At 41.1% G+C, this 15,617-nt stretch overlaps 1 protein-coding gene and 1 pseudogene across 4 annotated transcripts in view; both read left to right on the forward strand.

The window, feature by feature from the left end:
- The window catches only part of LOC146861982 (phospholipid-transporting ATPase ABCA1-like), a 3,104,259-nt gene that overhangs the window by 1,547,210 nt on the left and 1,541,432 nt on the right, over window positions 1-15,617 (forward strand). For all 4 annotated transcript variants that reach the window (XM_085641135.1, XM_085641137.1, XM_085641136.1 and 1 more), the window contains exon 18: window positions 11,192-11,308. In XM_085641135.1, the coding sequence (XP_085497261.1) occupies window positions 11,192-11,308 (117 nt within the window). The remainder of the gene's footprint in view (window positions 1-11,191; window positions 11,309-15,617) is intronic.
- Window positions 2,473-3,705, forward strand: LOC146861983 (magnesium transporter NIPA2 pseudogene; annotated as a pseudogene).

The following is a 15,617-nucleotide window of genomic DNA, read 5'->3' on the forward strand; positions in this document are numbered from 1 at the left end:
AGACACTATTGAGACAGTCATTCACTCACTAACACACCCATACACACACTCATCCACCCATACAGTCCTGCACATATGCTGTCTTCCACACATACAAACAGTGAGTCACTCATTCATGCACCTATGCACTACGTAATACCCCCCACCGAACCATGCAGACACTCAGACTGATACTCAAAAAACCAACTAATAACCTATATAGACACCCATGTAGCTACTCACCAACCCATGCAGCCACTTATACACAAAGTGAGAGACTGATACAGATATTTACATATTTAAACATTACTCACTAAGCCATGTATTCACTATGATACACTTAATCAGTCAGTTACACAATCAATTTTTCAAAAACAAATCATCCATTTAGACACTTACATACCCATTTATTCTTCCATCGACCTTGAGATATACATATATAAAACATATTTAATTTTCAGAAAAACAGACATTCACTGGATGATGTAATCAGTGATGTCATCAGTGATGTCATTTGAGATGTTATCAGTGATGTCATGAGTGATGTCACTGACCATGTCATGAGTGATGTAATATGTGACGTCATCAGCAGTGCATTGCGGGCGCGCGAGTTATAGTTAGCTGAACTAACTATAACGGGGGAATTTCAATGGTTTTGTACAAGTGAAAAGTCCAGCTAACTATAACACCCCTGAAACCTATGGTTTTTTCAGTGAATTTCTGAGGTTTTTTAAATGCTAATTCCTAACTATAACGTGCCTGAAACCTATGTTTTTTTCTGTGAATATATATATATATATATATATATATATATTTTTTTTTTTTAAACAGTTACATTTCTGCCAGAAAAAAATGGCCTGCATTTAAATAAAAACTGATTTTTTAACTAAAATACAATGACAAACATGGTGGTCTGTTGATCCTTCCAGGCCACCATATCTGTTATTGTGGTCATTCTTAGAGGGTTGCATATTGCCAATTGCCTAATGAAAAGTTTTAGGCAGCTTGTTCTGTGACCTCCTGTGAATCAGTATTTTGTAGACCATCATATTTGCATTTCCAATATACATCCTGTTTTAAAAATGTTCTGCTGCAATTTTGTGAATCGTTTTTGCGAATAGAATAATAGTACTAGAAGCCCTTGCAGCCAAAAAGTTTTCAAAAATAGGACCAGTTGTGTGAATACCTGGTCAAAAGCTTTTCCACACAAACTGCAACTAGAATTTGTGCGACTAGAAAAGATTTTTGAGAACTGCCTTATGTACTAATAGTGGGTCACAGTCCTCCTGAATATTAATGATATTGGATGCCATCACAAGGTTGATGGCGTGCTATAGTCAGCAAACCACCACGTCTTTGATCCAAATTTAATAAAGTAACTTTTTTTAACATGCAGCCTGTTCTCATAAAGAAATCTGGGCTGTATTTAAAAAGAAAACTCTCCTTTTTTTAACTTGTTTGAGAGTTAACAGTGGTCCAATGGACTACTCTTTTTTTAGAACTCATAAATAGGAAGGTATCCCCAACAAGCCCCTTCCATTTTGTAAAAAGTTTACCACACCAAAGTGGGATTTGGTAACGTTTTAATGGTTTGCAACTCCCATTTTGGTTCTAAATCATTGATAGCATTGAATAGCAATTCCTCTTTAGAAGGATAATCAAAAACAACAAACCCTTCCAGCACATGAATTTCTTATCCGTTTCTATGCAACATTTGAGAGTCTGTAAAAAGTTAACCTCTTAAAATGAGTTAAGTACATTGCTAAAAGCAGTTGTATGGTCACAAACTAGAATTGGAGCATTTAAGACCCGAAAAGTGCTTTGTACCTTTTGCCCATACTTTTGTGACTGCTAAACCTCACCAATGTCCAAGAGTCCAAAACATATCCTGACATTTTCTCTCCTATGTGTGAGGCTTAAAGTGTGTGTAAGTTATATTATTCCAGTACTAAACTGGCATGTTGGTCTTAAGGTAAGCCCTAAAAAATATAAACCAGTTCCTTTCTTAATACAAGATAAAAATGTAACATAGGCAGATCCTCTTCCCAATGAGAAGGCATATTTAGTCAATCCAGAGAGAAAAGGCATTATAATGAGCATTCTTTAACTTGCTATTCAGACTCTGCAGCTTTACCCAGGGTATAGCTTTCAATGGTCAGTCTTTCTTCCATAATACCAGAATAAAAAAAGCCACCTATCCTGCGCAAATGTTTGTGCTTTAAAAGGAATTTGTACTCAAATCTGGACCTGGGAAAGTGAAGGAAGCCTGATGAAACAAGCTTCTAGACAGATTGCACTGTATCACTTTCATCCAGTGCGTTACCTTGCCCAAGTATGCTTTATATTCCTCTAATGGGGGTGAGTCACTGTCTGCGCGGAAGTGGCAGAGCCGGGCCCCAGGCTGAGCACAAGGGGCAAGGGTGTAAGGCTGCAGCGGATGTACTCTGTCTCTGGCCTCATGGAGGAGACGACGGTAATATGGGCTTTGGGGTGTAGGATGAGCAGGACCCAGACCAGCGGCAGCTCCTGAAGCTCTGCGCCGACTAGAGGAGTGCACATTGAGCCACCGCCTTTGCAAGCACCAGCCACCTCTATCCACGATCTATGCAACCGTTCTAAACACTTAAGCAGCTAACGAAATGAACCAGGGCCGTGGCAAATATGACTTCTATATTGGTTTGGTATTGGCGATCAGTTCCAGCCTCTTCATTGGCGGCAGCTTCATTTTGAAGAAGAAAGGACTCCTGCGCCTGGCCAGGAAGGGCTCCACGAGAGCTGGTCAAGGCGGCCATACATACCTCAAAGAAGGGCTTTTGTGGTCTGGACTCCTGTCAATGGGAGCGGGCGAAGTTGCTAATTTTGCTGCCTATGCTTTTGCACCAGCTACATTAGTAACACCACTCGGAGTTCTTAGTGTTCTTGTAAGTGCAATTCTGTCATCCTACTTTTTAAGTGAAAAGCTAAACCTTCATGGCAAGATTGGATGCTTGCTAAGTATATTGGGTTCAACTGTGATGGTAATCCATGCTCCGCAAGAAGAAGAAAGGGCAAACTTGTTGACCCAGGTTTTGTGGTGTTTGCAACAGGTGTTGTCATTGTGTCACTGATGTTGATTTTTGTTGTTGGACCCCGCCATGGACAGACCAACATTCTGGTGTACATAACAATCTGCTCAGTCATTGGAGCGCTGTCAGTTTCCTGCGTCAAAGGCTTGGGGATGCAATAAAGGAACTCATTGCAGGAAAGCCAGTTCTTAGCCATCCTTTGTCCTGGGTCCTCCTGCTTAGCCTTATCGTCTGTGTCAGCACACAGATAAACTATTTGAATCGAGCTCTGGACATTTTCAACACATCCCTAGTGACTCCAATCTACTACGTGTTCTTCACCACGTCTGTTTTAACGTGTTCGGCCATTCTCTTCAAAGAATGGCAACACATGTCGGTCGATGACCTCATTGGCACCTTCAGCGGCTTCCTCACAATCATCGTCGGGATCTTCTTATTGCATGCCTTCAAAGATGTTAATTTTACGCTCTCAAACTTGCCCGTGTCCTTCCGGAAGGATGACCATGTAGCAAATGGTAGCGTGTCCTCCAATGTCTATGAACGCTTTAATCACGATGAAGAAAATCAAACACAAAGTGAACTGCCATCTGTGGAGCACTTCTCCCTAAGAAGAAACGGAAGCCTGACAACATTTGAAGAATATTTATCTCTTAAAGCATAGAAAAACTGTGGAATTATCAGCCTCCGAATCTTTCTGAATGAAGTAGTTGTATATTTTTTTGCAGCTTGAAGAGACAATTTAATTTTTGTTTGAATATGGACCAAGCTTAGAAATTACGTTCAAGTTTAATTAATTTTCTTAAGGCATTAAAAAAAATGACCTATAGCTACTTGATTTTTTTTTTCGGTCGTCCGTTTCCGTGTGAGGCTTGTAAATACACATTTGTTTATTTGAATGTTTCATTTCAAGCAGTTCATGAACTGATGAGAATTTGTTTGCATTTAAGGAATAAATATTGCTTTACAGCCCCACGCTAAAGGGGAGGGGGGTGAATTTTACTCTAATGACATCCAAGACGTATGTACTAATAGTGGGTCACAATATTAATGAGCTTTATTAAACGCCATATTGTCCTAACATTTAAGCACTATTCCAGTACATTAATTCTGATTTGTCCTCTTTATGCTAATGTGATCCGTAGATGGCAGGACAAACTAGTTACTCCACAACAGTGAAATGTTGTGAACAAGGCCAGCTTTAGCACTGGTGGCACCCAGTATGACAATCTTTGCTGGTCCCCCCTCAAAACCTCCTTTTCCACAAATTCCCTATCTACCACCCTCCAGCGGTGCCCCTCATCTCTTTATAGTGCCGCTCTAACATGCATTTAATGTGTTCAAAACTGCTACTCATACCAGTATAGGGTGTCAGAGCCCTTCACATCATGCCCACATTATACAAAGCCAAAGAATTATAGGTGTGTAAATCAGTCTGTATGAAATACTACATAAGACAATGAGCATTGCAAGACCTAGGAGTCACATGTCACAGTTACTAGTGGGCAGTCTATTTTAAGGGTGTTTGGCCTGGAAAAGCACAAACTCAGGATTTAAAGCGTACCACAGTGGTTGGTTTTACTAATAAGAATGTATTTCTACCCAAATTATCCCTTTTTAGAAATATTAGGGTAATGAAGGACTGGAAACAAAAACAGAATGATAAGACCTATACCATGCAGTTTGAATGCAGTTCTTTGATGACATTTCATAACTCACTCTGCTATAGTATTGTTGAAACTTATGAACTGTAAGTAACAAATGGATCTCAGCGACAAAAGCAGTAACCTACTGATCGACCCACTTTAAATACAGTTATGTGATCTGCATGGTGCACGTTCTTTGCAGCAGGCACTGCAACCCTCTCTGCTACCTTATCATTAGTGGAAACTGCTACTAAACAAAGCTCTGATCTCTCTCTAGCAGGACCATTAATCACCGGAGTTATCTTGACATTTTTTATTGTTGCCTGCAAACTGCGGGACACACAAGGCACTCTCAAGCAGGTGCTTTTTAAACAGGGGTATTTCTAAACAAGGCGCTCCCAGAGGTCAGCGCCTGGTGCGGTTACACTGGTTCACCACCGTAGAGCCAGCCCTAATTGTGAATAAATACATTACAGTGAACAAGCAGAAAGAACCTTGAATGATTGTATCATTACTGCGCTCATGTTAGAAAACTTCTTCGAGAACAGCAAGAACAAAATCAATGGAAATAAACAATCATGACTGTTGTTGACTATGTGCAGCAGAAATAATAAAGAAACAAGATAGTATCCAGGCCTAACGAAGGCCTAATTAGCATAAGCCAAGCAAAAGGCACTTTAACATATCATAGTAAAATTGTTTAAAAAACAATAGCAACAGTTTAGTGTGCATATATTAATTTTAGTGTAGATCCATTTTCTGCAAGTTGTTAATAATGCAGTTTTAAAAATGACCAAAAACTCCCACATGTCCATTGTAAGAAGAATGGCATGTGGTGCTCCATGGAGATAGATAACAGAGCTGTATTTCCCAGCAGGCCCAACGTGCATGAAGCCTATTCAAGCAACAATCTTTGCCTCCTCACTGGCAGATGTCACTATCCTGGCAGTCTAGCAAGTGTACAAGTGGTTTGGTAATTTGAGAGTCTGCTCATGGCAACTCTTAAGGTCCTAGGTAACACATTTTCATTGGTGCCTACCAGAATGTAACCAGACAGAGAGGAGTGGGGGTTCTGATTGTAATATTGTGAAGATTTTTATTTAGATGGTATGCTGAGAATACTTAGGGCAAAAGCTGATAGGGCCCGAAATTTTCACGAAAATGGAAAAACAATTTCCTTCAGTAACATGATTTGAGAGGAATCATTCCTTTGAATTTGTGTATCTGGATTCCAGTAGGCTTTATATTGGTGTCTCCTAGAAGGGGCAGGCTACAGGGGCATTTAACAGGAAGAGACATGCTGCTAAATTAAGAGACTGCCTTGAGGCACAGAATAAGGCCTGAAAAAGAACAAGAGTATCACTCGCGGTGACATCACCATCTCTCCAAAACAGGCAACGGGGTGTATGATCAGCATCAATCCCAATTTACTTTAAATTTCTTGAAGAGAGTCTCAAGTTTTGCAAGAAAGCTAGCCTGTGCACAAACCCAACAGAAATGTTTCCCACTATTGTGTGACTCCTTTGCCCTAGGTACTTCAGGTGCTTGTATTCAAAAGGCAACTTGGGTTGCAAGTCTGAGCTCTTCTTTGAGTTGGGAGGAAATACTGGTTGTAAAAGGGGCAACTAAGAATAAGAATTTGCAGGAGCAGTAAGTAGCATATGACCACATTAGGGAGCATTAAAGTAGAGTTTTCTGTTAGTTGCTAGACTTGTAATTGTTCTGAAACATGGAGTTGGAAGAAAGAGGTGAAGGGCACTTTATGGCCTTCATCTCAAAGTTAGACATGTCTAGCAATCATCCTTCCTTCACTCTAACTTTAATGTTTACCGATTATATTCAAGTATTGCTGTAAATTGAACTTTAAACGTAGCCCTTCTCTCTGTAGAAAGGCAGCGCAGGAATCAATGGGAAGAGAGGATCAATTTCGCATTAACTCAAAAGGCAAGTGATGAGTCTTACCTTCTTGAAAGTTGCACAGGTAAACCCAGTAGAAAGGTCTAATGCAAAGATGTTGGCCTCTCTAGGTGACATAACAATATTGTCACCTGAGAGAGGCATTGAAGCATATTTTCTGCATGTATGTATGGGCAATCTGATTACCCTTGCAGGCGGTGTCCTTGCCAAGTACTTAGTCCTAAATTGATATACAAGAGGCACTATCAGGTGCATACATTATCATTGGCACAGTGAAGGCAGAAGCCATTAAATAGTAGGATTAAATAGTGGGGTAAGGTATTATTAGAAATACACACAAAGTTTGTTTTGCAAATCTCTAAATTAAAGCAAATATTAAAATATGTTTACAATATCAAGAATGAAGAATTACCAGTCAGAAAAGAAGTGGCAGAGGGTTTGGACTAGAGGCTTTCTGTAGCAAATTAGTTTCTGACCCATTTAAGTTGTTGGTTTTTTTGCTTTTGTACTGCCTGGTTTTGGCACTTATACTGTAAGTGAGTCACACTGAGCCTCACTCACCGTGAACTCCATTCAAATGGATTGGCGTGCTAGTTGCCAGTATTTTGCTTTTGAAATAAGATATGCTGCTGTGCAGCAAGGGTAAGAGGCTCTGGGTTGGCTGCACATGAGCATGTGCATAAATGTGCGCACATTTGTGTGAACTGAATGAAAGGGTCTACCATTCAGCGCAGTCTGGTATCCACACACAGGCAGTGTATCCCAGATGGGGATTGATGCTGATCTGGTGAACACCTGTACTGCTTCACTCAATGGGTGGATACTTTACTATATTTTGCGCTGTGTGTAAAATATGCACCAAAGTAGAATTGCACCATAGTTAGGCCTAAAGACCAGAGCAACACAACAATCTTAAGATAAAAATTGATCTGGAGAGTAGAGATTTGTCATATCTGCACTTCTTGATGCACTTGGAGACTTATCATATTTATCTGACTTAACAACTAACTAGATTCCTGGCTTTTGCCCCCCCCCCCCCCGCTAGGCTAGTAGAATTGCCCTTCTGACAAGCCAGAGGATTAAAGACATCCCCACACACAAGAACAATTTGGTAGTAGATGGGCCTGTTCCTATGAGGTAAAAAGATGGACATGGAATCTACATGTGCTAATTACTGTTTACACTGCACCAGGCCTGGGAAGGCTCATTCCATGGAGAACAAATGGGAGAGTGCCAAACCTCTGGAGCCAATCACAGGAAGGCATCCCCTTTGCATTCCTTAAGGTGGGGGGGCCATGTAGCTTTGACAATTACAGGATGTGGTATTAGGCTCTTAGAGAGGTCTTTCAACAGACCAATTCCAGTCACGATCTTTGAATGTCTGAAAAGCTAAGCCGGAGGGTTCGGACAGAGATGGAGTGATGAGGACTCATCCTAGGATTGGCCTGAGTTGCCTATCTTCTTGAACTTTCCGTCTCAGCGTAAAGATGCCTGCACAAGGGAGAAGGGAAGAGAGAAGATGGATTTTCCAGGACCCTGAAGAAGTCCAGATCATTGTCTGAGGAGCTAGGGCAGCCTGGTCTTGTGCTGATTGGGATACTGTGGTTTATCTCTCCAAGGCCAGTGGCCCTGGACCGCCTAAACTCTCCTGCAGCACAGTAGAGTTATGGACCTGCTTAGGGAGGGGGTGGCTGCAAGAAAAGGGTTCTCACCATACTTTTTTTATGACCAGACCTGCATAGTGGGTGTCCATCATCAGAGGGCTGCTCTGTCTTTTGCCCATGTGGGTGCTCTACAAGTGGTCAAATGAGGCTGTGGGGCCTGAAGAGTGCAGGCATGGAGAGTATTCCACCTTGAGGGCTGCAGGATGCTTCTGCATGTGAACCCCTGACTGAGGGGAACACCAAGTGCCGGATAGAGGACAGGTCCTGAATTCTACCTCATTTGAGGGAGAGCAGTGCTGAAAAGCAATTCCCATACAAACATGAAGGTTAGGGATAAGTAGGCTCCAAATTGACCCTCCTGGTGGCTAGAGCAGGCTATCAGGAACAACACTTGGCACAAAGTGTGCAAAATAGCACAAAAGGGCCAAAGAAAACAGAGACAAACTTTTTCCTTAGGGGGAGATTGGCCAGAACCAGATGAACTTAGTGCCCCTCTCCTTGTGCTTGCCTGCAGACTGTGGTACTAGCCTGTACACCTCTCCTGAGTAGGCTTAGGACTACTCTGTCTCACTTCCCTGAGAGAGTCAAGTGCTACAATGGTATACTTGGATACTTCTAGATGAAAGGTTGTGGACTTATTCCCTGAGAAGTACTTATAGCTTTTCCAACAAATAACCCACTTTGCTACACTTACCATGCTTTGTCGGAGTTTCTACACCATTTTACAGAGCAGGTTGCAATGCGAAGGAGGCCTCGATCATCTTTAAAGTACCCTTGTCTCACTGTGTGATACTACAAGCCAAACACAAAGGAATACCTCTGTCAGAAGTATTGTGAAAAACTGCTATAAAAAATCATGTTGTATTTCCATTACATGAAAAAAGAACCTGCTTTTATCTTTAGGAGTGAAAGAAGTGCTTAAATCATCCATTAGAAGCGTCTTCTCCCTATGGAAGAGGTAATTCCGTAGGTGGGTTAGGCACCATCGAATATCAGTTTCTCCGAAATCACCCAATTGAAACTGGCACCAACAAAATACGATGGTAAAGTGTATAAATTGGATACTACTAAAAAGGCATGCATGAAAAGTGAAGAAATACAATTCTGCAAGTGCACCAGTGCAGGGAGAGAATTGAACAGTGCCATATGTTTTTAAATATCACATAATTCAGCTCTCTCCCGTTCACACAACACAGTGCAGACACTTGCCTTGCTGTGCTGTGTTGTATGAACTGATAGTAAATCTGGGCCTGCATATTCAGTGATTTACCACAGTTGGCTCTTGAGAGTGCAGAACCTTCCAGTCAGTGTATATCTCTTGGATGGTCTGAAGACTGATAAAATGGTCTCTGATTGTCAGAGTGAATTATCTTTGTAAAGTTGAACATGATTTTAGCACAGGCTGGCACTAATGGAGAAAAATAAAGATGCTTTCTCATTAAAAAGTTGCAGTGTTTTTCTACTATGTCCTTTCATGGACATTTGATAAACTGCAGAAAGATGGCAAATTCCAGACACATTACTTGTAGCTACACCAACAAGGTGAACGCCAATGTCTAGCCAATTTTATATAATTGCTTGGCTAGAGTGTTCAGGCAACAGCTCTGTGCTGCAAAAGCGGTCTTCTGGTGGTCATCTCAAAGGACCCTCCAAACCGATCTGGTGTTAACTCCGGGCCTGATTTAGTTAGTGGAGGATGGGTTACTCCATCACAACGGTGACAGATATCCTGTCTGCCGAAATATAAATCCCATAGGATATAATGAGATTTATATTTCGGTGGATTGGATATCCTTCACCATTGTGAAGGCTTTACCTGTCTGCCAGGATCTAAATCAGGCCCCTAGTTCTTTCAGAATCTAGTTGGGTTGTACAGAACAACTATCATGCTCTTCTTTTTTTCCACGAATTCCAATAAGTCTTTGATTCTTCAGGCTATTTTAGGTCTTTGCAAGGCACTATAAGGTGTCCCGCAACTTGCAAATGGCCCTTCTGTTTTCTTAATGGTGTCCGGATATATGTTCCTCAATGTCTGTAATCTATCTTGAGTCCAACAAGGGTAGGATCAGGTCTTTAGACTATCCATGAAGCTAGGAACACCAAGTTCGGAGGATGAGCAAATTCCGTTTGTTTGTTATTCTGTGAAAATATTGTTTTCTACTGATTTTCAAGTGCTAAAGATAGAAAATGAAAAATGTTAGTAGCAAGGTTCAATGACTCCTTTCTCAGCTTTGTGATGCTTGGCTATCTCAGGTGACTTCTCTATCTAACATACAGATTTCTATCCCACAATTCTATTAAATATTATTTAAAGAGCTCTGACAGTGCAGAGTCAAGACAGTGAGACAGCAGGACAGATATAGCTGCTTAGCGGACCCTGCCACCCAATATTGCATTCACACGATCTTTTACCAGGCATAATCAAAATATCACTACAAATATAATATATAATGGGGTTGTCTACAAACAGGGCCCAGTTCGTCATTCAGGTTAATTGTACCATAATGGAGGTTTTGCCACGGAAACTAAAATACCTGAAGATTGAGGAGAACACCTCATTTGAGAGCAAATGGAAAGGAGAAGATAAAACATTAGGCCTTAATTTTACAATTATCAACTAATGTGATGGGCCACAGGTAGCAGGTAGGTAGATGTAGCAAATTGCTAAATTTAATTCCAGAACTGAATTATTTTTCAAGTTTGAAAAGTGTACACTTTATCCAAGTTTATATATTGATAATCTTAAGAAACACTTCCCTGAATTATCCCTGTTGTCACATTGTCAAACTTCGCCTATGAAGGAATGGCTTGAATCGCAGCCGTTTGACTATTTGAAACGATTCTACAAATAAATGTATAGTTTTCTACGTTGTGTCACAGTTGTACTATCCACAAAAACTCATATCATCTTTTCTTTTAACAGGTCAATATGGAATTCCAAAGCCCTGGTACTACCCCTTTACTGTGTCATACTGGTGTGGACCTAGAAAAAGAAATGAAGTAGATGCAGTGCCCTCTGAATCAGAAAACATTAATACTGGTAACAAAATCACAAAGTAATGTTAAATGTGAAAAAGTCCTATGATATATGGCTTTATTTAGAGTTTGGACAGATGGGATACTTTATCAAAACATAACAGATTTCCTATTCCCTGTTTCACTGGTGCCTTAGGCAGTAATGCACTTGTAATGTGGTGGACAGACCACCCGCTATGTTTGTGATGGAGCATCCCTAACAAACTGTAAATGAGGCCCCGAGTTTACACTGCTGTGTGCTCATATAGGAAGAGCCTAACATCCATTTGCAAACAGCTATCCCATGTATATATTCAAAGCGGTTTTAGTATTTTAATATTATAATTATGTTTAATATTAAGATTAATATTATTATTGTTCTTTAATTTAGAGTGGGTGGACACATGAACAGTTTTTTTTTTACCAACCACCACTCAAAACATTGCGGTAGTAAAACTAAAAGCTTTCCAACGAATGCCACACCATGGGACTACTCTGCCTGCCCCTACCAATGTCCAGGTAGGCATGATTTCACCAATCCCTGTGCAGGAAAACCTGCTTCAGAATTGTATTGCATGGGTAAAGTTTCATCTGTTTATAGAAACACTTCAGAGGTGTGCTGAGAGCTCTACACAGGGAAGAAAGGTTTTCCCATGTTAGATATTGTCAGAGCAGTATACTGCAGGATTGTTTAGGGCTAAACACCCAGAAAGTGATGTCACAATTGGAAGGTTTGCTCCTGGGAACTTTTTCCCTATTAGCCAGGCATAAAGGTGACAAACCCTTGAGATCTTCTTCAGAACAGATCTGGACCTGTGGAAGATGAATAACTGCACCTGTTGTTGAACCTGTTGAGAGAGACCCCGAGGGCTGGACATGATGCCACTTGTACACAGGACAAAAAGTGAATCCCAAGGGCCAGTTAGCGGAACCATGGAGTTTGTACCCAAAGTGAGATCGCCACAGGTTAACCGATTAGCAGTGCTCAACACAGGTGAAACCCTTCCTGTCACGTGACAGGAAAAACCCAATCCCAAAAGTAAACATGAAAGAAATACACTTATAGATGATACCTGTATTATTTTGTTCCAACGATGAACTAACGATGAATAATGCCCTCTATGTGCATAAAATCTTAATTACAACCAAAAGCGACTTTGTTAAAATTTTCTACTATACTTGAAATAAAACAAATCTGAATAACCAACATATGTTTCATATAGCTATTTGAACATAAACCTGACAAAACATAAGTCCTCTACAGATGGTATTTCAGAAATGATAATGATATAAAACAGAGCTCTTTTCTAAAGTCCCAAGAACCTTCCAAGTTATTCATTCCAGATGGAATGTTGTCTTATTATCATATTCTCAATTCGGGTGCAAACAGCCATTGAGGGACAGTTCTGCATCATGCCAAAAGTGGTGATGGAATGCACTCAATTTACTCAATCATGACGACGTTTTGGTATGTTTTAAGGCAAGAGTTACGGTTTATGTTGGCATGCAAGGTATGGGAAGATGACTGAGGCATGGTAGTTTCATTATGTGGAAGGCACTCTGTTTTGTTTTTAGCTAGCAGTATCTAGGATAGTTCTGAATCCATGATTATTCCTAGCTCTCGAACTGTTCTTGATGTTGTTGAAGGGGCTTCAATTTATTTATATAATATGATGGCAGGCTGATAGTTTCTCCATTATCCACATGTCATAGTCTTTGACCTTGCGGTATTGAGCGTTAAATGGTTATTCGTAATCCATGTGTTTATGGCACAAAGGCAGTCATCAAGTTTTCAATTGTAGAGGTCGTTGTGGTTTTGTTTGCATTCTCCTTTTGCACCTGTAAATCACATTTCCTCAGGCAAAATCCCATTATTCCTCATTCATGGGATTACAGAAAGAGATTTTGCTCTCTCAAATGCAATAATTTTTATACCTAAGTTGCATTTAGATACACAAAGAGCTTTGGGTCCAACAAAGATGTGTCTGTGTATTGCTACGGCTGACTTTCAACTACTTATTAACGTATGAATTGCTATGAGCATGGCAAACTTATGTATGCAAATAGGGTTTAAACAAGACCCCTTCTGAACTGGCATGTGGGTGTTTGTGGCAAACCCAGGTTGGTGATAGGCAAAAGTATTGGATTGCTCTTAACAGGTGAGTTAAGGAAATCACCTAAGTGACAAATCCTGACTTCTTGCAAGAGAAGACTTAAAGGATTTTCCTTCAAAAGAAAATGTAAATTTTGTGAGATCTTAGTGCATTTTACAGCACAATCTTCACATAAAGTTGCTTGACAGTCTTAGGGTCTGAAGTGGCACCCAGGAACCAATTCTGGTCTGTGTTCTGTAAGCATGACCCTCCACATGAGTTTTAGGGGCATACTTAGGAGGGCCTTGTGTCATGCTTGCACCATGCAACATGGTACATGCACGAGTCAAAGCTCCAAGTTATATATATGATGCCATGAAAAGCCACTTTACTTGGCTTTGAATTGCTTCATAAGTATGAAGTAATGCAATGCAGCACAAATTGCAGTGTTGCATTACTCTGCACAAGGAAGCATTCCATGGGCATTGCGGGTGGTGATCATATGCACAACCCCATGTTTTTTGATGTTATATTATGTTATATGGCACAGCTACTCCCAGGAGTGTCCCGGCGCTGATGCATTGTAGGATTGGCCAAACCTGGTAAGCCTGGGAACACTGTAAAAATATACATCTTGCTAGGTGAGGCCTAACAAGGAGAAATATGTTTATTTCTCCTCGTTTTTCCTTTTTTATGTGTGCTGCATTTTGCAGCACACATAGAAAGAGGAAACACCTCTTTGAATTGTTTATGTGCAGGAAGGTGCCCCTTCCTTCACAAAAACAATCTTGCCTTCAACACAGGCAGTGTTGCACCATGGTGTGAGGGTGCCTGCATTGGCACTAGGCTGCTAAACGGCACCAGAGCAGCGGGCAAGGTCAGAAGCGCACCATATTTCCTTCGTGCCGTAAACATGGTTACGGGTATCAGGTAGGGCATACTGCAGTGATCACTGGAGGCCTGGTCTCCAAGGGAGTGGACTCTTAAGGAGTGCAGGGAAACTCCATATTCTTCCTTTGATCCCTGAGAACTTGACAATGCTTATTCTTTTTGTCATTCTTTGGTCTTTATACTCAGGGTATGGGGGCACCCAAGGAGATTAAAAATTTGGATGAGAAGGCATGCATGCCCCTATAGCAATCTTCTCACCATGGGCTTTGCCCTACGTGGGGAGTTCCTGGAATGTTGGGAGGAGAACACTATTTGTGTCCCACTTGCATTCAGGACCACACTTCTTTCCCTGTTTTCTTTGGCCCAGTTTGGATGATTTAGGTGATGTTGAGCTAGGTGTGGTCCTGGTGTTTGCCTCTATCCATTTTGACCTCTTAGCTACTAATATTTCCTATAGATTCTAAGATCTGTGTTTCTTCTTTGCCCCCTATTCCTTGTCCAGTGCTTGAGCTTCTCTGCCTGGGGTTTCCTGTAATGGCAGTGGGTATACATCTCCTCCAGGGTCCCCAGCAAGTCCATCCTTCTACTGTCCCTTAGAGCATACCAGGCCCCCAGAGAAATACATTCATAGAGTCTCATCCAGTCAAAGTTTAGGGTCCTCCAGCACTCCAAAGAGGTGTCTGATATGTGTCATGCTCCTGCTCAATCCAATCTCTGTCTGTCTCTTTCTTTTTCTCTCTTTCTCTCTCTTATTCTATGCCTCCCTATTAAGTGGCAGTGACATTTCCTGAAGGTAGGCTCCTTTGCCCAATTTTAGAATGATAAATCATCATTCCACACAGTCCCATCCCTCTTCCACAGCATTTGTTGGTATTCCAAGATGGTGACTTGAAGGGGTCTGTTAAAAGACCTCTCTGACAGTTTTAAACCATACTAGTTATTACCACAGCTGGCTGGTGCCTTCCCTTCATAAATTCATAGGGAAGCCTCACCTGCAATTGGCTTCAGAGGCCTGGCCTTCTCCCATTTCTTCTCCTTGGGAGGAGTTTTCTTAAGACTGGTGCAATGTAAAAACAAATTACCGCATGCAGATTCCATATCCACTCTTTCCTGTTCTAGAAACAGGCCTAATCATTGGCCTATTGTGTGGGGAGCCAGGCGAGTAGGAAGGACAAGAGCCAATAATCTAATTTGGAGCTGAGTCTGAGAAATATGATAATTCTTGAAGTGCCAGAAAGAGTGCAGCTATGACAAAAGTGAAATTAAATCTGCACTTGCGATCCATGTTTTCCATATGATTGGGGTGTCATCTGATTCTCCAGGCCTAACTATGGCTAAACTGTACTTTTG

This window comes from Triturus cristatus, chromosome 2_2 (assembly GCF_964204655.1).
Source record: "Triturus cristatus chromosome 2_2, aTriCri1.1, whole genome shotgun sequence".
Classification (NCBI taxonomy): Eukaryota; Metazoa; Chordata; class Amphibia; order Caudata; family Salamandridae; genus Triturus; species Triturus cristatus.